The 25,449-nt window shown below is 35.6% G+C and overlaps 1 protein-coding gene across 4 annotated transcripts in view; it reads right to left on the bottom strand.

Annotated features, from left to right (window-relative positions):
- The window catches only part of LOC106068013 (metabotropic glutamate receptor-like), a 287,096-nt gene that overhangs the window by 59,422 nt on the left and 202,225 nt on the right, over positions 1–25,449 (bottom strand). For all 4 annotated transcript variants that reach the window (XR_008777756.1, XM_056028023.1, XM_056028025.1 and 1 more), the window contains exon 3: positions 16,381–17,147. Coding sequence is in view for 3 of the 4 variants with exons in the window: in XM_056028023.1 (XP_055883998.1) it covers positions 16,381–17,147 (767 nt within the window). In the remaining variant the exon portion in view is untranslated. The remainder of the gene's footprint in view (positions 1–16,380; positions 17,148–25,449) is intronic.

The following is a 25,449-nucleotide window of genomic DNA, read 5'->3' as shown; positions in this document are numbered from 1 at the left end:
TTTAGACGGACATAGGAATTATGGGATATTAACTAAATAGGGATTATGGGATAGATTTTAACGGATGACAACAACGACTCACTTCGACTCCTAATGGCGAGACTTCATCTGTAGTAACTGTCGACATTTGGACTGTGCCCCTTCATTTTCTGAATTAAACATGTATTAAGTATCTATCGTTTTCCTTAAGTATATTCTACAAGTTGTTATATGTTGTTGGTTGAACGAACTCCATCTAGACTTAAATCTACTCTACATCTCAGACATCTGTAATCTGTTTACTAAACAACCCACATCTGTTACTAAACAACCCACAACAATATAGATCTATATATATTTATTTATTTATTTATGCTGTACGCACGTTTATTCATAGGGTTAGGGTTTACTGGGCGTTAGGGTTAGGGTTTGGAAAAAAATCGCCCCCCCCCCACTCCAAAGTTCTGGATCCGCTAGTGGTACTATCTCACGGCAGTCCTCTATGTTTTATCTAGCAGAAATCATGTATGTCCTATATCAATCAGGCTGCAATTAAGTATCAGTCCTATATGTCCTATTTCACGTCAGAACCTTATGTTCTATCTCACATGTTGTGTTTCACTTCAGAGATTTATGTGAGACCTGTATTTCCTATTTTATGTCAGAGATTTATGTGAGACCTGCATTTCCTATTTCATGTCAGAGATTTATGTGAGACCTGTATTTCCTATTTCATGTCAGAGATTTATGTGAGACCTGTATTTCCTATTTCATGTCAGAGATTTATGTGAGACCTGTATTTCCTATTTCACGTCAGAGATTTATGTGAGACCTGTATTTCCTATTTCATGTCAGAGATTTATGTGAGACCTGTATTTCCTATTTCACGTCAGAGATTTATGTGAGACCTGTATTTCCTATTTCATGTCAGAGATTTATGTGAGACCTGTATTTCCTATTTCATGTCAGAGATTTATGTGAGACCTGTATTTCCTATTTCATGTCAGAGCTGTATGTCCTGACGGAAGACCAGCATCTCCATTAAATATCCGTGATGTCCTACTTTGTTTTGTCTTGTGGATTCCAGGAAGAGCCCTCCCCCCCCCAAAAAAAAAAGCTTCATCAAGCTAACGTTCATTAGGTGACACTGAACTATTGAGATGCCTCTACCCCCCCCCTCCCCCGGTTCGTCCGTTCCTCTTCCATTCTGATCTTGTCTGTGTCATACTGACACTAGCCTTCATACCAATTTGGCACGCTGACATACACAAACAAAATCTGTTGTGTCTACAGCGCTCCTCAGCGGGGGGTCTAATCGCCCTGCCGACTTAAGGGACATGTTTAATTTTCTTTCTCATCTTTATTGCACTGGTCATAAAATGAAAGCGCCCAATCAGTTCTAAAGAGACGTCCACAACGGATTTACTTGCACGACATTGTTGAAAGAGTCACATGGCATCTAGTCACGTCCTTGACCCATTTTAAACAAATCCGTACGCTTAAAAACAAACTAAAAAATCTCATCCAGTTAATGGCGAACAAAAAAGAGTGAGTGTTTAATGTCTGCATTGGCGAAATTGTCTTTAAAATTGTTAATCCTAGAGTTTATGTCAACATATTTGGAAACAAAATTGGCTTCTTCCCTAACACCATTAGAGCATGGAATGAGTTGCCTGAATCAGACAAGAAATCTCTAATTAACATGCACAAACATATTAACACTTGAATACGCCTAAGACATAATTTTCTGTGGAAAGAACGTCTGTAATTTATAAGATAAGTTATCTTCTGTTAGGAAGAATTCCTCTTACAGACAGTCTTGGGCCTGGAGCTCTTCACCTCCAAGTACTATCTGAAGCATGGGCGTAGCCAGGATCTTTTTTCGGGGAGGGGGGGTTTGGGGAGGTGGATTTCCCGACCCCCCCCCCCCACGCGAAATTTTTTTTACAAATATATTTATGTGTGTGTGTGTGTGTACATAATCTTTATTGCATTCTGACCCCTCATTCTTTCGGAAGACGTTTATTGTGCCCTAGAATAGGCTCTTCCATGACTTAGTGGAAAAATTGTAGATTCCCCGCCAATAGTAGCAAGGGGGTCTGGGGAAGCGCTAGGAGCTCCCCCAGCGCGGGGCGAAGCCCCGCCGCCAAGCACTATTTCTGGTCTTGAAAGCCAACAAAATGCATGTTCTGAGGTATCTACAGTGCATTTTCCTGCTATTAAAAAGTTTTATTTTAAAAGCCTAATGTGCTATTCTTACTGACTTAGACCCTACCGCGCCGTTCGGAGCATTTGACGTCAAGCTGTTTCCATAAAAATCTGTCACTGGTTATGTCTGAAGCCTCTTCCCACCTGCCATGAGGACCTCAATGAATAAGTGGCGTCAAGTTGTACTAGGATATCATTGCAACTCTTCTTATGCGTAATTCATTTTGTCGGAGAACATGTCCCGCAAACCTCATGCGTCGCTCTCTCACAATCTTACTAAAGGGTCGACTCCCAGTTCGGCATAGGATTTCCTTGATTTAAACCCGATCTCTATAACTGACTCCTAAAATCTGTCTTAGCCATCTTTGTTGAGCCACATTTAGTGTTTTTCAATTTCGGCAGATGACTATTCACTGCAGTTTATTAAGGGAGCCCTGCCACTGGTAAAAATGTGTAACCTCTCTTGAATACGCTCTTGGAATTAAGTGACTGTAGTTTGCTTTAGATTTTATAACGAAAAGAGAAGTTTTATCGTCAAAATCATCTGTTGGGGGTTTTCCAACTCAAAATGCTCTGTAGGGGGATCTTAAACTCAAAACCATCTGGAAGGGTTTTAAACTTTAAACAAACTCCATCTGTAGAAGAGGGGTTTAAACTCAAAACCCCCGATTGGATTGGCTACGCTCAGATAATTTTAGTGTGTAATTTGCTTTTTTTTTATATTGAAGAGGTATTTTTTTAGCATTAAACCCCTCTGAATGGGGGTTTAAACTCATATTCTTTTGGCAACGCTCATAGCATTTTGAGTTCGTAATTTGCTTTTTTCTTACACTGAAGATGTATTTTTTAGCCTCAAACCCCCCTAGAGGGGGGTTTAAACTCAAAACCCCTTTGGCTACGCTCATAGATTTTAGAGTGAGTAATTTGCTTTTATGTATATTGAAGAGGTACTTTTTAGCTTCCAACTCCACTGGAGGGGAGTTTAAACTTAAAACCCATTTTGAGTGCCTAATTAGCTTTTTTTTATATTATATTATCGTAAATTTTGGAGGGGGTTTTAAAATCAAAATCTCCCTTAACTGTGCTCTTGGAATTAGGGGATTTTCGTTTGCATTTTTGTTTGTTTTGTTTTATAGAAGAGGGGGAGTTAACTGCAAAAACACCAAGTAAGCGTTTTAAAACTCAAAACCCCTAGTAGGGGGTTTTAAACTCAAAACTCCTGGTAGGGGTTTTTAAACTCGAACCCCCCTGGTAGGGGGTTTTAAACTCAAAACCCCCTGGTAGGGGGTTTTAAAATCAAAACCCCATTGGTTGTGCTGGGGCAAGTGATGGTTTAGTATAAAATCTCACCTAAAATAAACAAAATCAAAGCAAAAAATCATTCACTAAATTCCGATCCCCCCCCCCCAACCCTTGGGGGATTTCATTTCGGGGGGGTTTGAACCCCCAAAACACTCCCCAGGCTACGCCCATGATCTGAAGGTTTCACAATAGCAGCGACCATAACTACCATAGGGTCTTCCCATAGACGTAGCCTAGACTCAGCTCACTACAAGCGGCCGACGGTCGAGAGCCGCGCTGCTCCTAATGTCCTACTCTGTTCTAGCTACACGTAAAGGCCGCCACTCCAGCAACTGGATGAATTCTGATGACAGCTTTTAGTGGAATGGCGTTGACTGGGTCGTCAGGCTTCTCTGTCATCCCCCCCCCCCCCCCATCTCGGTGAGGAAAAATGAAAGAATAAAAGCTCATCGAGGTAACCTGAAGGGGGCAGGTTCACCAGCCGCTGTAACAGACGTTTTCACCTCGGCATCACGTTGAGGTCACGGGTGCTGGAAGCTTTAGGCGGATCCCACACTCCTTTTTTTATTTTTACTATTCCTCTATTCAGCCTGCAAAGTCATAAGTTAAAAAAACAACATAAAGAACCTGAGTACGGCTCTAACGATTATCTAGAAATTCAACTAATATTGGCCACACAGGGAAAACTGTATTTTGAACGTTAAAATGTTTAAAAGTATAATACAAACTCAAATTACATTTGACTAGAGGTCTAGACAATCTTTATCCTGAACAGACATATCTTCGGGTATTTCCGTAGTTAGGTCCTATCGAGATTCCGAGAACACTGTCATAGAAGGCCTGAACACTGACCTGCAACGTCACAATCTGAGGTCAGTTTAGACAAATAGCGTTTTGCTATGTCACAGTTCTGTATGACATGACAACGACCTCTTGGTCTAAACTGCCCACAGGTTGTGACGTTGCAGGTCAGTGTTCAGGCCTTGTGTGACGAATGGTCTGGGTCCTATTCATTCAAGAGTTTCAGACATGACTAGACGTTCAGGAACATTTATAGGTCAGTCATTAGTTCGTTCTTTCTCCCAACTGGAAACTAATTCCGAGAAGACATTTTAATATATATATACTTTATTGGAAATCATCAGATCCCACAAATGTTCTTTCTGTTCTTCTAGAACAAAATATTTGTTATCATCCAAAATATTCATTTCATTTCTTTAAGTTCAAAATGTTTATTGAACGTATAATTAATTTCCTTTAGTGCCATCCATTCCATATATTTCCTTTAGTGCTAACAATTCCTTACATATCCTTTAGTGCCAACAATTCCTTACATATCCTTTAGTGCCATCAATTCCTTACATATCCTTTAGTGCCATCAATTCCTTACACATCCTTTAGTGCCAACAATTCCTTGCATATCTTTTAGTGCCATCAATTCCTTACATATCCTTTAGTGCCATCAATTCCTTACACATCCTTTAGTGCCAACAATTCCTTGCATATCCTTTAGTGCCATCAATTCCTTACACATCCTTTAGTGCCAACAATTCCTTGCATATCCTTTAGTACCAACAATTCCTTACATTTTCTTTAGTGCCAACAATTTCTTACACATCCTTTAGTGCCAACAATTCCTTGCATATCCTTTAGTACCAACAATTCCTTACATTTTCTTTAGTACCAACAATTTCTTACATATCCTTTAGTGCCAACAATTCCTTACATATCCTTTAGTACCAACAATTCCTTAAATATCCTTTAGTGCTAACAATTCCTTACATTTTCTCTATAGCAAGTTTTCGAAAGCGACACTAAATGGACATCGACAAAACTCATCCGGAAATCCCCAACACGTGAAAAATCTAAAGCTCGATGCATGATGGGAGAAACCTCACACTTCTCTGCCAGATATTAGTTTCACGGACGTGACCTGCCAACGGCTATGTCCAATCTGCAGCCCAGATTTAGCATTCAGTTTAAGTACATCTCCTGTGGGAACATTTTCAATACATTTTTTTTTGTTTTCATACAGATCGTACAGACGTCTGCAAATTTTCATTTTTCCGGCACTTTAGGCGTAAAGTTTCGCTTCAACTCTATGGCTTAGAATTATATCCGGATCCATTAGCTGATTAGGGATCAAGATGGCGAAGTGTTCAGAATGATCAGAGGGTCAAGGTTCATCGGATTCTTTTTTTCTAATTTTAATAAGAATGGCTTCTTCTGTTCACATATTGGTTGTTTTTTTTTTACGTAAGTTGAACTGAACTTTGATCTGTTTAGTAGTTTGACATCACAAGTTTTATATCAATTGTTTTTTTTTTTTCATTTCTAATTATTTTTTTTTACAGAGCAAACAAATCAAAAGTTGCTAGTTGTGGCTGCATAAAAAAAGTCTGGAGATTATCTTCACAACAGACCAGGCATACTATCAGCACATATCTTATAAAATACAGACGTGACTTCAAAAAAAAAAGAAGAAGATAAGCACATGGCAAATAGTAAGGTCAGGGTCACTTCTGAACATAATTTAAGCTTGCGCAGTTCATATCATCAACGAATTTCTCTTTTAAACAATTTTATAGGCAAGTGTTCAAAGTCCATTCTAGAAAGGTCACATGTACCAGCTCTAGTGATGTACTCTCTGGACTACGGCTCTATAGCTCGATTTGTCCCTACTGTTGGCTCAATCAAAGACATTGATATGTATCCTAGAAGAACCAGCAGCAGTGAAATATATTTCTTCTCTTTTAACAGTAAATATCTGTCGTTATGTAGACATCATTTCTTAATGGTAGAGCAGAAAAACTGTGTCTAGAATGTCCGTTAGAGAAGTGAAGAGTTTCTAGCATAAACTTCATATTGAAACAGCAACTAGATTGAACACGTCAACAGCAAGGAAATGATGAAATAGAACTAGAATTATACAGAAACCAGCAATAATAACTACAAAAGGCTTTCATTAAATTTAATGTATGGAAATTTTTTTATATTTATTTTTATTCCATGAACTTAAACATGACTTAACAATCTATAATTGGTTGAAAGGGAAATAATTAAATTGCAAAATATAAATTCATTTATTAGAGTAATAATTTTGTTTCATTAAACATTTTTTTATCGATAACCTTTACTGTTGACTTGTTTGTTGTTTTATTGTAAGTTAAAGTATGATCCGAATTTTAAAAAAGTATTTAGAAATATTATTTTTAAGTAAGAAATTTTATAAAACATACAAAAAATTAACTATGAATGGGCTAAGTTGCTGAAGAACTATGGACATATATAGATATATTTAGGTAGGTGCTGCTCACACACCTATATACCATATTTCTATGTATGAGCTGATCAATAGTTGCTTCGCAAAAAAAGCAAACCATAAATTTGGTAAATCTAATTTTATTACAAAATCTAATAAGCACTGTATTAATAGTTTTGAAATCAACACCATTTCATCATTATCATTTGTATCCATTGTAGAACTCTGAAAAGATACGTTTTTCTGATTTCAGCTCTATTAGTGTAAATCTAGATCCAGATCAAGACATAGAGAGCATTTATATATTTATATGATCTGTAATTGAGTCTAAACTATACTACATTTAATCGCTAAAAAGAAATAAATAATTGACAAAGAATCTAATTTCTATAATAAAATATAATGCATTCAAAATCTAAAGTGTAAAATGGCAACTATTCGGGTATCGATTTACATTGTCCTTCACCTTGACCTTAGTTTGTTGGACGCTGGGGCACCATACAGTAATAGATCTAGGGATTAGTGACTATTATTAGAAAAAAAAACAGATCAGTAAATAGTAAATAGTATAGTTATGATTCAAAGCAAATGATTACTTTCGATAGAGTGTCACATATTTACAGTCTGCTTGAATTTTTTGTCTTAGTTCCATTGAGACTTATACCTTAATGGCAGGCTTTGAATTTCAAATATAGATCTGCTCGATGTAGAGAATATAGAAGGAAAAACTCACTCCATATCATTGGTTTGCCAAGAGAAGATAAGCGTGTAGAAATATTGATCAAGGAGGATGATACCACGCATTAAAGTATTAGACTGCAATGAACCTAGCAACAGCTTTTTGTAATGAAATGTGATCAACAGCTTTTTGTAATGAAATCTGATCAACAGCTTTTTGTAATGAAATCTGATCAACAGCTTTTTGTAATAAAATCTGATCAACAGCTTTTTGTAATGAAATCTGATCAACAGCTTTTTGTAATGAAATCTGATCAACAGCTTTTTGTAATGAAATCTGATCAACAGCTTTTTGTAATGAAATCTGATCAACAGCTTTTTGTAATAAAATCTGATCAACAGCTTTTTGTAATGAAATCTGATCAACAGCTTTTTGTAATGAAATCTGATCAACAGCTTTTTGTAATGAAATCTGATCAACAGCTTTTTGTAACGAAATCTGATCAACAGCTTTTTGTAACGAAATCTGATCAACAGTTTTTTGTAGTGAAATGTGATCAACAGCTTTTTGTAATGAAATGTGATCAACAGCTTTTTGTAATGAAATCTGATCAACAGCTTTTTGTAATAAAATCTGATCAACAGCTTTTTGTAATAAAATCTGATCAACAGCTTTTTGTAATGAAATGTGATCAACAGCTTTTTGTAATGAAATCTGATCAACAGCTTTTTGTAATGAAATCTGATCAACAGCTTTTTGTAATGAAATCTGATCAACAGCTTTTTGTAATGAAATCTGATCAACAGCTTTTTGTAATGAAATCTGATCAACAGCTTTTTGTAATGAAATCTGATCAACAGCTTTTTGTAATGAAATCTGATCAACAGCTTTTTGTAATGAAATCTGATCAACAGCTTTTTGTAATGAAATCTGATCAACAGCTTTTTGTAATGAAATCTGATCAACAGATGTGTTGAGTTCAGTGAAATCTGATAAGAAAGCTGTGAATTCAATAAAATCTGATTAAAAACAGCTGTGTCTAATGAAATCTGATCAAACAGCTGTGTTTAATGAAATCTGATCAACAGCTTTTTGTAATGAAATGTGATCAACAGCTTTTTGTAATGAAATGTGATCAACAGCTTTTTGTAATGAAATCTGATCAACAGCTTTTTGTAATGAAATCTGATCAACAGCTTTTTGTAATGAAATGTGATCAACAGCTTTTTGTAATGAAATCTGATCAACAGCTTTTTGTAATGAAATCTGATCAACAGCTTTTTGTTATGAAATGTGATCAACAGCTTTTTGTAATGAAATCTGATCAACAGCTTTTTGTAATGAAATCTGATCAACAGTTTTTTGTAATGAAATGTGATCAACAGCTTTTTGTAATGAAATGTGATCAACAGCTTTTTGTAATGAAATCTGATCAACAGCATTTTGTAAAGAAATCTGATCAACAGCTTTTTGTAATGAAATCTGATCAACAGCTTTTTGTAATGAAATCTGATCAACAGCTTTTTGTAATAAAATCTGATCAACAGCTTTTTGTAATGAAATCTGATCAACAGATGTGTTGAGTTCAGTGAAATCTGATAAGAAAGCTGTGAATTCAATAAAATCTGATTAAAAACAGCTGTGTCTAATGAAATCTGATAAAACAGCTGTGTCTAATGAAATCTGATAAAACAGCTGTGTCTAATGAAATCTGATCAAACAGCTGTTTCTAATGAAATCTGATCAAACAGCTGTGTCTAATAAAATCTGATAAAACAGCTGTGTCTAATGAAATCTGATCAAACAGCTGTGTCTAATGAAATCTGATCAAACAGCTGTGTCTAATGAAATCTGATCAAACAGCTGTGTCTAATGAAATCTGATCAAACAGCTGTGTCTAATGAAATCTGATCAAACAGCTGTTTCTAATGAAATCTGATCAAACAGCTGTGTCTAAGAAAATCTTATTAAAACAGATGTGTCTAATGAAATCTGATCAAACAGCTGTGACTAATGAAATCTGATCAAACAGCTGTGTCTAATGAAATCTGATCAAACAGATGTCTGTAATGAAATCTGATCAAACAGCTGTGTCTAATGAAATCTGGTCAGACAGCTAATTCGCCAAGCTTGGATTACTTACCAAGTCTAATAAGTAAATCGACCATTAAATAAAAATAACAAGGCTCAAGTCTAACCTCGTAGAACCCTGGCTCGTCCATCCAAAACAATCGACTGCAACACAAAGTCAAAGGTTGTGTAGTTTGTAAGAGAACAAGGTTACAAAAAGATAGTTTGTGTGGAAACACAAACTCAAAATCGGCCCCCGAAGTGGTCCACCCAGGCAAGCTTCAATATTTTCAGATAAAAACATCCGAATGAAATTATATCAAAGACAAATAAGAGATAAGAATGTAGAAAGAAGGTTAACAGATCTTGTGTAGTGCCCCAACGGTCCAGCAGATCAAAGGATAGGTGAAAGTGAATGTAAAGTTAGATGTGAACCTGGCCTAACTAGTTCCCCTTAAAGACCTTCTGGGCAGATGCTGTAAAGTTCATCTGTTTTTGTGGCCTACGGTTAACGAGGGTGTCATGTAGCCAGCACAACGACCAACCGCCTTTACTTTTCCCCAACTAATGTCAGGTACCCATTAGAGCTGAGTGAACTCAGAGGCGCCCAAAGATTCCAAAGTTGAAAATCCCATTCTTCACCAGGATTCGGACCCCCGGTTCAGAAGCCAAGCGCTTTACCGCTCAGCTACCGCGCCTCCCCTGGCCTAACTGATGTCTTATAATTGATCTAATTTTTTTGAAAAGGCTAAATCTCTTAATCGAATTAGCTTTTTATCTTTAAAAAACTGCTTGCATAACTGATTTTAAAAATGAGATTTTTTCATTTTCAGAAAAAAAAAATAGCCGTTGCATCAGAACTTTGAATGGTCTAAAATATTGTGATGTCGGATTTTCAATATCTTTTCTAGTTTACGAGATCTAAACGGGACGGACGGACAGACATTTCACACAAAACTAATAGCGTCTTTTCCCCTTTCGGGGGCCGCTAAAAAACAACAACATTGGGCAATAAAAATATTGGGATTATCACAGTTAAAGTATCTTTCTGTCAACACTATCAGTAGAACTCTCTAATATTGACTTTCTGATACCAATATCAGTAGAACTCTCAAATATTGAAGTTCTTATACCAATAACAATAGAACTCTTACATAATGACCTGACAACAATATCAGTAGAACTCTCTAATATTGAGTTTCTGGTATCGATACCTTTTGTAATATGGAAGAATTTGAAATCTTCTTTAATTATGGCTTATTATTTAAGGGAAAAAAACGGTTTGCATGTTTAATTTTAAAAAGAAAATTTATCGTTTTCAGGACACCATCAGTTTAAGCCATAGTACCATTTTTACCAGGCTACAAAATATGATCAAATAAGATTTTCAATAACGCATGTTTTTAAATCTAAACGTCAAAGACGGAAAGAGAGACTGCACAAAGGCAATAGCGGCATATCCATTCATGGGCCTCTAAAATAACAACTCAAAAGTCCACATTCCTAGAAGACCAGAGGATTGGTACCGAATGCTTTTTTAGTGTAGTCTGTATATATAATTAACGCTAACTATTTACATATGTCACTTAACCTTTAGAAAAGCTATGTGTCCTATTTACTTATCTATATGCATCAAGCTAGCATATGCACGGATGATTCCTAGTACACTTAGTAAAACATTAGAGACTACTCGAAAAAATGTGCATTTTTTAAAGGGTTTCAAATAGTACACTGGAGTCCTGATAGACTGAAATAATTGGGACCAGACCCATTTCAGACTAACGAATGAATATTTCTAGTATGCGAAATTATAACCACACTAAACATGAAGTACAATTTGTGGTTACTTCCGCTGGTACAGCATCTAGTGATCAGCAACGTTTAGGTGAAGGAGACAACGACAGCGAGATGAAGGTACCCAACTCGGACCCTGAGACTTTGATGTAGCGCTACGCTGCGTAAAACAAGAGTCCACCTCGACCCCAGCGGATACTTTGTTTCTCAGGCGTTGACGTAATCTAGCTTCCAAAGAGACCGAGGTCTGCTGCTCTTCAACATATGTGTTACAGACTTTTTAAAATCAATAGTTTAAAAATATTGTTAAAACCAACAGTAAAAAACCACATATAACATTGTTCTGTTTTGTTAATTACATTGTCTCTCTTTGAAACATATTGCATAATAGACTTATTGACTGTTCTTTCTTCATTTTTTTTTATTCATAAAATATTCTAATTTTGCTTAATTAATAAATAATTATTTAAGCGGACTTTCAGATTACCGAAATTCGGATTATCGGGACTTCTTGGTATCATTACTTACGAGATGTTGAGATTTCATGTTTGCAGAGCAAAGGAAACTTTCAGACTAGATGACTTCATTCATTTCGTAGTTTCTATAATTAGTGATGGGAACTAAACTAAATGTTTTTAGTTAAACTAAAACTAAGTTTGAACTAAAAAAAAGTAATTAAACTTTTAGTTAAGCATAAATTGAAAAAATTAGTTAAACTAAACTAAGAAACTTTAGTTAAACTTTTACTAACTATTTTGACCTTTTTTAAGGACAAAACAGCCAAAAATGAAAAATTTAAAGTACAACCAATCTCTTTAGCAAAATGTAATAAACATTTATTTGTTCACATGAAAAAAAGATTTTTATTAAATGTCTTTATGGGATAGATGTAGAATTTAATAGAATCAATAGATAGATCACTATTATAGAAAGAAATTAGATGTAATTGTCCAAGTTCTAATATAAGTTACCATTTTAGAAGTAATGATAAAACTGCATGTTGACTCTCTAACTAACTCTAGATTCTAGAATATTCTGGATCTAATATCTTCTACAAACGAAATGATCAGAACATTTTAAAATATTCAGAGTACATCAACGAACTCCCTGAATGTTCAAATAATTATACGAATGTTTTCATAAAGGGCCAAGAACTGTTTAAGGATAGGTTTAAATTATCAATGATATTTACTTTATAGTCATGACAAGCGTCAACACTTTGCTGATGATAGATCTACATTCACATACAGAACAAGATGTTTTTACAAACGTTCTTGTAAGATTAAAAAAAAGCTTGGTATAAACTACACAAAACACACACACACACACATATATATATATATATTTATTTATTTATTTATAGGCCTATATATGGGATAATATGCATATTAGTTGAAACATTGTTATTTTCGTAAACTTCAGCTATTTTTAACGTTATGTATTTCATATTCCGCTAATTTGAAATACATTGTGCACATCGATTACATTAAGAATTATTTTTTGTTTTGGATACATGATGTATTATTATGTTATTAAAAGTTCTATCATTTTTAAGAAATTCACAAAATGTTACATTAAAGTTTCAAAAATGCGTCGACGAAACAGATCTAGATCCATTTTATTACTTAGAAACCAAATTTAACAATGAAAGGGCGGGGTAAGACACATTTGACCTGTGTAACTGTAAGAGTAGATCTCGATTTATCCTTGACTATCAGATGTGTTATTTGTTCGCTAAACAACTAAAGCCTATTACGCACAAGGAAAACCCATGGCAGTCTTTTTATCTTTTATAAGAACTAGTCGACATATCGACTACACACTAGCCCTAGAGCTATCTGACCAATACACACTGGTCTGCTGTCCAACTTTTAGTGTTCTACTCAAGTTCAAGCTTGTTTACTTTTGGGCAGTGAAAAGGGGGGGGGGATGAAAGTGTTATTTTTTTTTTCTAGGACTGGTTACCCGAATGCTAAGAACTGTAAATGTAGTCATTCATTGTAGATCAAGAAATCTTGATCTCAGTATGGCAGATTATAGGCCAACGCTTCGGTACCTTCTATCAAAGGTTTAACTATTTGATTTAGTTGAAACTATTTAAAAAAAATGTATCTCTAGATTCTCCTGTTATTAACAAATTATAGTTTAGCGCTAATGAGTAAATTGAAACCACTAAATATTGACTTAAAACGATTCAGATTCTCACTACAAACTAACTAAAACTAAGCACGGTGCGCGTTGTATACACACAACCACGTGACTCGGGGGGGAATACGAAACTACCTCATTAATAGATCTAGATCTAGATTATTGACTTATAATTTTAAATTTACATCTAGATCTAAGACTAAGACTACTAAGAGTTAGACTCTACTTAAGACTAAAATAATTAAATATAGACTATTATGACTGTAGATCTAATAGTAGTACTAGACTAATACTAATTGACTAGACATCACTAGACTCTAACTCTACTAGATTCTAGATCTAGTAAAATGTTTTAAAATAAAAAGAGTTGACATTTCTTTTAGATCTATAGTAAAGCAAAATTCTTTGCCTGCAGCTATACAGGAACACACTGGTGTTTAATAAAAATGCAAATAAAAAGCAGCAAAATGTAGATCTATAGAAGCAAGGAATTATCAGGATTTATCAAGCAGCGAAACTTGCTAGAAATTTAATGAACACGTTTTTTTTTATTTTTCTCGCTTTTCAAATACCTTGAATTGGCGGGAATAGCGACCATTATAGGGTAAAGGTCAAAAGGCTTTCTAGTGACCTGTGCACCCTCTATTTTATTCTCCTCTCTATTATTAATTATATATATTCTCCTAATAACATAGATCTAAATATTTATTGGTATGTATGTTAAAAAAGTTTGTAAAATTTGTAATTAAACTTTTTAGTTTGTAACTAAAAAAAAAATAATTAAACTAGGATTTTAACTAAACTTTTTTCTTTTAATTAAACTTTGGCCTTAACTAATTTTTTTTAGTTAAACTAAAAGTTAGCAACTTTTTAGTTAACTTTTGCCCATCACTATCTATAATGCTCAAGGGGAAAGATGCAAATCTTTTCAGAAGGTCAACTTAATAATATTGAAGGGGAGGCAAGTGAAATTAGCTACCCTCTCCCAATTTTCGCACACGAAACAAATTAAAATCCTGGTAACGCATATGCATTCTTCTTCTTCTTCTAACCAGCTTTTTGATGCTAAGCTGTGAGCTTTTTTTTGCAGACCGTGCCAAGGAAAAATAGTGTGCTGTTCTCTTAAGTTTTTCAGCACTGCCGTACAGAGTGTTGGTTATGTTAGGCTGTGGTAGTAGGGTCTGCCCCAGGAGGATTAGGAAGGGTCAGTCGAAGAGGAGCATGTATAAATATGCTCAGAGCATACAAGATTAAGACAAACATAATGTCCATAGCTTTAGGACATATAGATCATGTGAAACACAACTAATAGGACTCATTGATGAGTTTTCAAAAGGTTTAGATAACAGTGAGCAAATAGATGCTATATTACTAGATTTTTTCCAAAGCTTTTGATAAAGTTCACCACCATTGTTTGCTTAAAAAATTAAACTATTTCGGCATTGATGGTCCATTGCATCAGTGGATTAAAGATACTATTTTTAATTTACATAAACGATTTACCAAATTGCATTAGTTCAGGAACTAAAGTCAGATTATTCGCAGATGATTGCGTAATATATAGAACAATAAAAACAACACAAGACACAGATATTTTACAAAGAGAATTAGATGAATTACAGAAATGGGAATCAAATTGGAGCATGTCTTTCCACCCAGAAAAATGTCAGTTGTTAAGAGTAACAAAAAAACTAAAACACATTAATTCCCATATCTTATTCATGTTAAACCAGTAACATAGACTAAAAACGCAAAATACTTAGGTGTTTTAATAAATGAAAAACTGTCATGGAATCCCTATATTGATGAAGATATCAAAAAATCAAACAAAGCATTAGGGTTTATTAAAAGAAATTTCTATAAATCAAATAAGAACATAAAACTAAAATGTTATTTAACCTTGGTTAGGCCAATAATAGAATATGCATCCTCTGTTTGGGACCCCTCAACTCAAGAAAACATTAAGAAACTGGAACAGACACAAAATAGAGCACTTAACTAGAGTAACACCTTTAGTAAAATCACTAAATTTAGAAAGCCTTCAGGACAGAAGGCTCAAAAGTAAAGTAGCAATTATACATAAAACACTGAACCATAATCTTCAAATACAAGAACAAAATTTAATAAAATACTCAGAAAGACACAAAGATAAAGGCACATTCCTCATCCCATATTCTAGGACAAATTTGTACAAATACTCCTTCTTCCCTAGTGCTATTAGAGCATGGAATGGGTTGCCTGAGCTAGCCAGGAAAACCAGTGACTTGAATTTAAGTCATTGGTTAACATGCATAATCATCTTCTTTTTTGAAGTAACGTCTGTATTATATAAGATAAGAAGATAAGATAATATTCTAGCTTAGTGATATAGTATTGATAGTGTGTATTGAAAAATTATGTGTTTTATACAAACATTCATATAGTCCTAAATAAATTGTATCAGTTTAGCTTCAGATTTTTACCTAAGACGCTTAAACAAAATGTTGCCCCGAGCGTCTATTTATTTCTTTCTTTTATTCTATTTTATTTATTTAACTCTTTAATGAATACATGCGGGAATTTCCACTGACGTGTGTTCACAGTAGACCAAATTTAATTTAAAGTTAATTATATTTTGAAAAATTATAACGGTCAAATCAGAGTTTTCCCTGTGTGGCCAATTAGCTTATAATTTTTCCCAAATATATACATAGACTAGGAAAATCATTTGAGCCGTTTTCAAGATGCTTGTTCACCCATGCAGGTAGCAGGTTCAACCCGTGAATTTGCAAGCTTATAAGAGAAATAGTAAAAAAAAAAAACAACAGAAACTTGGACTATCTTAATGAACAAAACTATTAGAATCCGAACAAACCTTACGTGATATTTGATAGAATGGCTTTTATCTAGCCAGACACTACAGCAGGTCGAGATTCAAACAAATCTAGTGCAGACTCACCTGAATAAATATAAGGATACAAGTCATTACTATCTGAGATTTGGGGCTGATGAAAGGCGGCCGCTTGGCCGAACGCCTCGCGCTCTCGAATATCCTGGAGATTCTGTTTGTCTTGATGAGCAGCGAGGAGTAGACGATGCTGAAGCCGAAGCCCACCCCAAACCTCTGGATGGAGCACATGATAGTGGACGGTGGCGCCACGATCATAAAGGTCATAAAGAAACAAAAGACGCAGCCCCCAAGCAGCATATAGCTCAGCTCTCTGCCCGAGGCCATGACTACTGGGGTGCCGTTAAACATAACGAAGAGACAGATGACGAAGAGGGTGCAGATGATGCCGACGGTGGCAAGCACCATGGGAATGACGGCGTAGATGCTACTCCAGGTCATGTACTGCACCTCCAGTGCGAAGCAGCCGGTCTTGTTGGGGTATGGCCAGTATCCGGCCTCGCAGGACTCGCATGTTTTCTCGTTCTGGATGTACTCCCAAGGGTTGCAGCGAGTGCAGATCCAGCAGCACTGCTCTCCCTTTTGGTTGTATTTGATCTCGCCCTCCTGACAGGGCTCGCTGCAGCGTGACCGAGGCACATCCTGCGTCTCTCCGGCCCAAACGATATCTGATTGGTTGAGGTTCAGCTCACCGCTCCACGTGCCTACCACGTGATATTCGTATTCTCGTGTACGACGGTTTCGCCGAAAGTTCATAATCATGTATCGTCCAGGGGCGTCACCTCTTTCATCAAATTTCACAGTAGCTCCATAACCATCTGAAAAAAAATTAATAAAATTTATCACTTAGGAAAAAAAATTGTTTGAAAATCCTTAATTTTACTTATCATTCTAAGATAATTACAGAATTTAAAAAAAAGCGTTGTTTTCTTAAAATGACATGAATTAATATAAATAATAACATGAATAATTCATATACTAGTCAATCACTTGCACTGCCTTGATCGAGATAAAAGTTCTCTCGAGGCGTTCGGCCAAGCGGCCGCCTTTCATCAGCCCCAAATCTCAGATAGTAATGACTTGTATCCTTATATTTATTCAGGTGAGTCTGCACTAGATTTGTTTGAATCTCGACCTGCTGTAGTTTCTGGCTAGATAAAAGCCATTCTATCAAATATCACTAAGTAATATTCTTTAAAGTCTGCTGCAGCACCGCCCTCGCACTAAAGTAAAAGGTAAAGAACTCCTTTCAGACCTCTTTTTCTCGTTCTATATGGCATTTGATGTAAAGGTCATCTGTTGCTGTCTCCGCGTTTAACAAGGGTGTCATGTGACCATCACAACGACCAACCGCCTTATACTTTTCCTCAAATCATCTCAGGTAGCCATTAGAGTTAGGTGGATTCAGGGGCGTCCTAATCCAAATCTCAGTCCTTTTTGGAATTGGAACCCGAGACCGCTCAGTTCGGAAGGCAAGCACTTTACAATTCAGCCACCACCCTTTCGCCTTCTAACATTTAGTCCACATTTTCATACGTGAGTTCCATGCAACGTGGATGTGTTCCGAACAGCCGACAGGACAATGGGAAATAAATATAGAGTCACATAGTCCTGAATACAATGGGAAATAAATATAGTCACATAGTCCTGAATACAATGGGAAATAGTGTTATTTGGTTCAATGTATAGAGTCACCTAGTCCTGAATACAATGGGAAATAGTGTTATTTGGTTCAATGTATAGAGTCACCTAGTCCTGAATACAATGGGAAATAGTGTTATTTGGTTCAATGTATAGAGTCACCTAGTCCTGAATACAATGGGAAATAGTGTTATTTGGTTCAATGTATAGAGTCACCTAGTCCTGAATACAATGGGAAATAAATAGTGTTATTTGGTTCAATGTATAGAGTCACATAGTCCTGAATACTATGGGAAATAAATAGTGTTATTTGGTTCAATGTATAGAGTCACATAGTCCTGAATACAATGGGAAATACATAGTGTTATTTGGTTCAATGTATAGAGTCACATAGTCCTGAATACAATGGGAAATAAATAGTAATATTTGGTTCAATGTATAGAGTAACATAGTCCTGAATACAATGGGAAATAAATAGTGTTATTTGGTTCAATGTATAGAGTCACCTAGTCCTGAATACAATGGGAAATAAATAGTGTTATTTGGTTCAATGTATAGAGTCACCTAGTCCTGAATACAATGGGAAATAGTGTTATTTGGTTCAATGTATAGAGTCACATAGTCCTGAATACAATGGGAAATAGTGTTATTTGGTTCAATGTATAGAGTCACATAGTCCTGAATACAATGGGAAATAGTGTTATTTGGTTCAATGTATAGAGTCACATAGTCCTGAATACAATGGGAAATAGTGTTATTTGGTTCAATGTATAGAGTCACCTAGTCCTGAATACAATGGGAAATAAATAGTGTTATTTGGTTCAATGTATAGAGTCACATAGTCCTGAATACAATGGGAAATAAATAGTGTTATTTGGTTCAATGTATAGAGTCACATAGTCCTGAATACAATGGGAAATAATAGTGTTATTTGGTTCAATGTATAGAGTCACCTAGTCCTGAATACAATGGGAAATAAATAGTGTTATTTGGTTCAATGTATAGAGTCACATAGTCCTGAATACAATGGGAAATAGTGTTATTTGGTTCAATGTATAGAGTCACCTAGTCCTGAATACAATGGGAAATAAATAGTGTTATTTGGTTCAATGTATAGAGTCACATAGTCCTGAATACAATGGGAAATAGTGTTATTTGGTTCAATGTATAGAGTTACATAGTCCTGAATACAATGGGAAATAGTGTTATTTGGTTCAATGTATAGAGTCACCTAGTCCTGAATACAATTGGAAATAGTGTTAATTGGTTCAATGTATAGAGTCACCTAGTCCTGAATACAATGGGAAATAGTGTTATTTGGTTCAATGCATAGAGTCACATAGTCCTGAATACAATGGGAAATAGTGTTATTTGGTTCAATGTATAGAGTCACATAGTCCTGAATACAATGGGAAATAGTGTTATTTGGTTCAATGTATAGAGTCACATAGTCCTGAATACAATGGGAAATAGTGTTATTTGGTTCAATGTATAGAGTCACCTAGTCCTGAATACAATGGGAAATAGTGTTATTTGGTTCAATGTATAGAGTCACATAGTCCTGAATACAATGGGAAAGAGTTTTATTTGGTTCAATGTATAGAGTCACATAGTCATGAATACAATGGGAAATAGTGTTATTTGGTTCAATGCATAGAGTCACATAGTCCTGAATACAATGGGAAATAGTGTTATTTGGTTCAATGTATAGAGTCACCTAGTCCTGAATACAATGGGAAATAGTGTTATTTGGTTCAATGTATAGAGTCACCTAGTCCTGAATACAATGGGAAATAGTGTTATTTGGTTCAATGTATAGAGTCACCTAGTCCTGAATACAATGGGAAATAGTGTTATTTGGTTTAATGTATAGAGTCAACTTGTCCTGAATACAATGGGAAATAGTGTTATTTGGTTCAATGTATAGAGTCACCTAGTCCTGAATACAGTGGGAAATAGTGTTATTTGGTTTAATGTATAGAGTCACCTAGTCCTGAATACAATGGGAAATAGTGTTATTTGGTTCAATGTATAGAGTCACCTAGTCCTGAATACAATGGGAAATTGTGTTATTTGGTTCAATGTATAGAGTCACCTAGTCCTGAATACAATGGCAAATAGTGTTATTTGGTTCAATGTATAGAGTCACCTAGTCCTGAATACAATGGGAAATTGTGTTATTTGGTTCAATGTATAGAGTCACCTAGTCCTGAATACAATGGCAAATAGTGTTATTTGGTTCAATGTATAGAGTCACCTAGTCCTGAATACAATGGGAAATAGTGTTATTTGGTTCAATGTATAGAGTCACCTAGTCCTGAATACAATGGGAAATAGTGTTATTTGGTTTAATGTATAGAGTCAACTAGTCCTGAATACAATGGGAAATAGTGTTATTTGGTTCAATGTATAGAGTCACCTAGTCCTGAATACAATGGGAAATAGTGTTATTTGGTTCAATGTATAGAGTCACCTAGTCCTGAATACAATGGGAAATAAATAGTGTTATTTGGTTCAATGTATAGAGTCACATAGTCCTGAATACTATGGGAAATAAATAGTGTTATTTGGTTCAATGTATAGAGTCACATAGTCCTGAATACAATGGGAAATAAATAGTGTTATTTGGTTCAATGTATAGAGTCACATAGTCCTGAATACAATGGGAAATAAATAGTAATATTTGGTTCAATGTATAGAGTAACATAGTCCTGAATACAATGGGAAATAAATAGTGTTATTTGGTTCAATGTATAGAGTCACATATTCCTGAATACAATGGGAAATAAATAGTGTTATTTGGTTCAATGTATAGAGTCACCTAGTCCTGAATACAATGGGAAATAGTGTTATTTGGTTCAATGTATAGAGTCACATAGTCCTGAATACAATGGGAAATAGTGTTATTTGGTTCAATGTATAGAGTCACATAGTCCTGAATACAATGGGAAATAGTGTTATTTGGTTCAATGTATAGAGTCACCTAGTCCTGAATACAATGGGAAATAGTGTTATTTGGTTCAATGTATAGAGTCACCTAGTCCTGAATACAATGGGAAATAGTGTTATTTGGTTCAATGTATAGAGTCACATAGTCCTGAATACAATGGGAAATAGTGTTATTTGGTTCAATGTATAGAGTCACCTAGTCCTGAATACAATGGGAAATAGTGTTATTTGGTTCAATGTATAGAGTCACCTAGTCCTGAATACAATGGGAAATAGTGTTATTTGGTTCAATGTATAGAGTCACCTAGTCCTGAATACAATGGGAAATAGTGTTATTTGGTTCAATGCATAGAGTCACATAGTCCTGAATACAATTGGAAATAGTGTTATTTGGTTCAATGCATAGAGTCACATAGTCCTGAATACAATTGGAAATAGTGTTATTTGGTTCAATGCATAGAGTCACATAGTCCTGAATACAATTGGAAATAGTGTTATTTGGTTCAATGCATAGAGTCACATAATCCTGAATACAATTGGAAATAGTGTTATTTGGTTCAATGCATAGAGTCACCTAGTCCTGAATACAATTGGAAATAGTGTTATTTGGTTCAATGCATAGAGTCACATAATCCTGAATACAATTGGAAATAGTGTTATTTGGTTCAATGCATAGAGTCACATAATCCTGAAGAGTTACATGGAAGTTTTGGTTTTTAATTTTCAGAATGTTTCACTACAAAGTACTTCAAGTTAAACATAAGCGATGCTCATAGTTTCAGATGTTTTTTCTTGATCGCCATTCTTCAGTTACTAGGATTGATTGCGATCTAGTATTTGTCTGTTAATACCGGAGTATAAACATTGGCGAGTAAAATTCTATATCTAATACTTTATGTAATGTCTCCAAACACAACGGTCAGTCGAGGTCAGTTGAGGTCAGTTGAAGGTGAACTGTGTCCAGGCGAGTCCAATCGTTTTAGAAGGCCTGAACATTGGCCACCAACGTCACAACGTGTGGGGTGTTTAGACCAATGGCAGGTACGACGTGGCCACGAGCTATTGGTCTAAACTGCCCACAGGTTGTGACGATGAAGGTCAGTGTTGAGGCATTCTCTAGGTCTAAGTTAAGACAACTAACTGTTACTAGGTTTAGAAATAAACCTAGACAAAAATGTTAATGCTAGGAATATACCCAAAAGGAGCGCGGTGACTGAGTGGTTCAGCGCTCGGTTTCCCTGGGGTCCTGGGGTCGAATCTCGGTGAATTTTGAATTTCGGGATTTTAAGGGCGCCCCCGAGTCCACCCAACTCTAATGGGTATCTGTCGTTAGTTGGGGAAAATAAAAGCGGTTGATCGCTGTGTTGGCCACATAGCACCCTGCTTGTTAACCGTTGGCCAAGGAAACAGATGACTTTAACATCATCTGCCCCATAGATCGCAAGGTCTGAAGGGGAAACTTTACTTTTCTTTCTTTTTATATACCTAAAAATAGATTGAAGCAGAACTAAGAAGTGTTCAATGATTCAACTGTGTAACACTGTTAAGAAATCAGCAGACAGGTGAACAAAGTCGTTGGCGCGCAAAAGGAAAGAAGAAAATAATTTAGCTGTCAACATCATCTCTGGAGGGCGCCAAAGGGCAACATTTCGTTACGAAGCTAAACTTGAAAAGAAAACTTGAGACCACCCGGTGTTTACAAAAAATGTTCAACCAATCAATAGGTCAAGGTCAAGTTGAGAGGCCAAGATGCTAAAAAAAAAAAGCTGTATTGGACAACTCAAAGTAGCGGAACAAATCTGTTGCAGACTAGTGAAGAGAACCTTTAGATTTACGCTACTCATTTGTACCACCAGTTTCTAGCGGTAAAAAATTCGTAAAATTTTCATAAAAATTTGAAATATACATTTTCACGTAAATATTCGTTGCTTAAAATATATTAAAAAAACAAAACAAGCAAAACAACTTTAAGACAGGTACATGTTGAGTACAAAGTAGCAGGCGTCCTGCAGCGGGTCAAAGAATGTCTTAATGGAGTACTTTGAACCTTTCCGAATCGTGTCAATATATTTTAATAACAAGTCATATTATCCAATTTAATCGACTGGTCCAAAGATGTTGAAGAGTGGCTCTGTACGAAGCAGCCACTATTGACCCACAGAGCGACGATTTGAGAACTGCTGGCTCCAACAGACACGATCTGGTAGATATTCTTCTTAATCACTCCCCTGGTCGATGAAGGGCGCTGAAGGAGCGGAGGGTAGTGAGGCGCTTTCAGGGAGTAGAGAAGACGGGCGAAGGGTAGGTGTGGGATGTCCTATTAATACCGTGCGTCATTATCCCCCCTTGTTAGCTAAGTTTTGTATCGATTTTAGGTGTACATGTGTCTCTACGGGAGTGAGTCCACAGTAAAATGGCAGTGAGAAGCAGGGTGGGAGGGTAGCGGGGGAGTGAGTCCACACCAAGATGGGAGTGAGAAGCAGGGTGGGAGAGTAGAGGAGGAGTCATCTGAATACTCTTATACAAAAATGACCATGTAACTTTTTTTTTCAAATTAAATGCTTTCTCTGTGTGCATAGACATAGAGAAAATGTGTATGTGATTGTGTGTGTGTACATAGATAGAGAGAAAATGTGTATGTGATTGTGTGTGTGTACATAGATAGAGAGAAAATGTGTATGTGATTGTGTGTGTGTACATAGATAGAGAGAAAATGTGTATGTGATTGTGTGTGTGTGTGTGCATAGACAGAGAGAAAATGTGTATGTGATTGTGTGTGTGCATATAGAAAATGTGTAAGTGATTGTGTGTGTGTGCATAGACAGAGAGAAAATTTGTATGTGTTTGTGTGTGTGTGCATAAAGAAAATGTGTATGTGATTGTGTGTGTGCATATAGAAAATGTGTAAGTGATTGTGTGTGTGCATATAGAAAATGTGTATGTGATTGTGTGTGTGCATATAGAAAATGTGTATGTGATTGTGTGTTTGTGCATGGCATTTATTTAATATCATAAAAAACTGAATGATTTTTAATGAGGTCAGAGTTCAACTAGATTTACGATTTAAATAGCTCCATTTGAAATTATTTATTTATCTTGGGAGATTGTTTTTTTTTTCAAATGCAATTTATTTATGACTAAAAAAAATTAAAACGGAGCTTGTGAGTTTTTTTGTAAGCCATTTCTGTCATAGAATTAGTTTTAGGAATAATCGATAATTTATGAAATATCGGTGCTTATATTGGTTAGGTGGTTGATAGTTTTTGATTTGTTTGTTTGATTTAATTAAAATTACTTGTTGTTACAGATTTCCTTTCTTTCACTTTGGGTGTAGATTCTATTTCACTGAACAAATGGGATCTTGCAAGAGCAAGAGAGTTTTGTTCTCCAATACTGCCCAGCTGGAAACTCGAGACCTAGTGTTTGTCTCTGTTGTAGTCCAACACTTCTGAACAGAGTTTCAACTTTAGTACATTTAACACGAGATCAATTTACAACTTTTAATACTGACTCTCTCTCCTTCATTTCTTTCTCTCTCACTCTCTCTATTTCTCTCTCTCTCACTCTCTCTATTTCTATCTCTCTCTCTCTATTTCTCTCTCCTTTCTCTATTTCTCTTTCTCCCTCTCTCTATTGCTCTCTCTCTCTCACTCTCTCTTTCACTCTCTCTATTTCTCTCTCTCTCACTCTCTCTATTTCTATATCTCTCTATTTCTCTTTCCTTTCTATACTTCTCTCTCTCTCCCTCTCTCTATTGCTCTCTCTCACTGTCTCTTTCACTCTCTCTATTTCTCTCTCTCTCTCTCTCTCTCTATTTCTCTAAACTTTTCAAACAGGTCTTTTAATATTTGTAACTTATTGACAACTTCACCAACAATTAATTGGACTCAGTTTTGTGTGTGTCTGAAGATCGAATGAACAACGTTTAATAGGAGTCTGATTGGTTTCACAAATGTTCTGGACACACACACTAGGAACAGAAGGTTGGAAATGGACAGTTGATAGGCCGCACGGGAAAAATCTTGTTCGACCGTGATAATTTTTCAAGTAAAAAATTAAATACATTTAAATTTGGCTAGAGAACTATGTCTAGATCTAGAACCAAAATCGGTTTTGAAAGGACTATCACGTTCGGGAATGTCCGATTGTAGGGCTTTATTCATTCAAAAGTATAATGAATGAACGATTGTAGGGCTTTATTCATTCAAAAGTATAATGAATGAACGATTGTAGGGCTTTATTCATTCAAAAGTATAATGAATGAACGATTGTAGGGCTTTATTCATTCAAAAGTATAATGAATGAACGATTGTAGGGCTTTATTCATTCAAAAGTATAATGAATGAACGATTGTAGGGCTTTATTCATTCAAAAGTATAATGAATGAACGATTGTAGGGCTTTATTCATTCAAAAGTATAATGAATGAACGATCAGTAAAAATTTAGCCTCGTCTTCTAAGTCTAGATCTGAAGGTCGCACATTGGACTAGTATTAAGTGTCATTAGGTCTATTCATTCGTTTAACCAGG

The sequence above is a fragment of the Biomphalaria glabrata genome, chromosome 4 (assembly GCF_947242115.1).
Source record: "Biomphalaria glabrata chromosome 4, xgBioGlab47.1, whole genome shotgun sequence".
NCBI classification, from domain to species: domain Eukaryota; kingdom Metazoa; phylum Mollusca; class Gastropoda; family Planorbidae; genus Biomphalaria; species Biomphalaria glabrata.
This window is presented reverse-complemented; position numbering and strand designations above follow the sequence as displayed.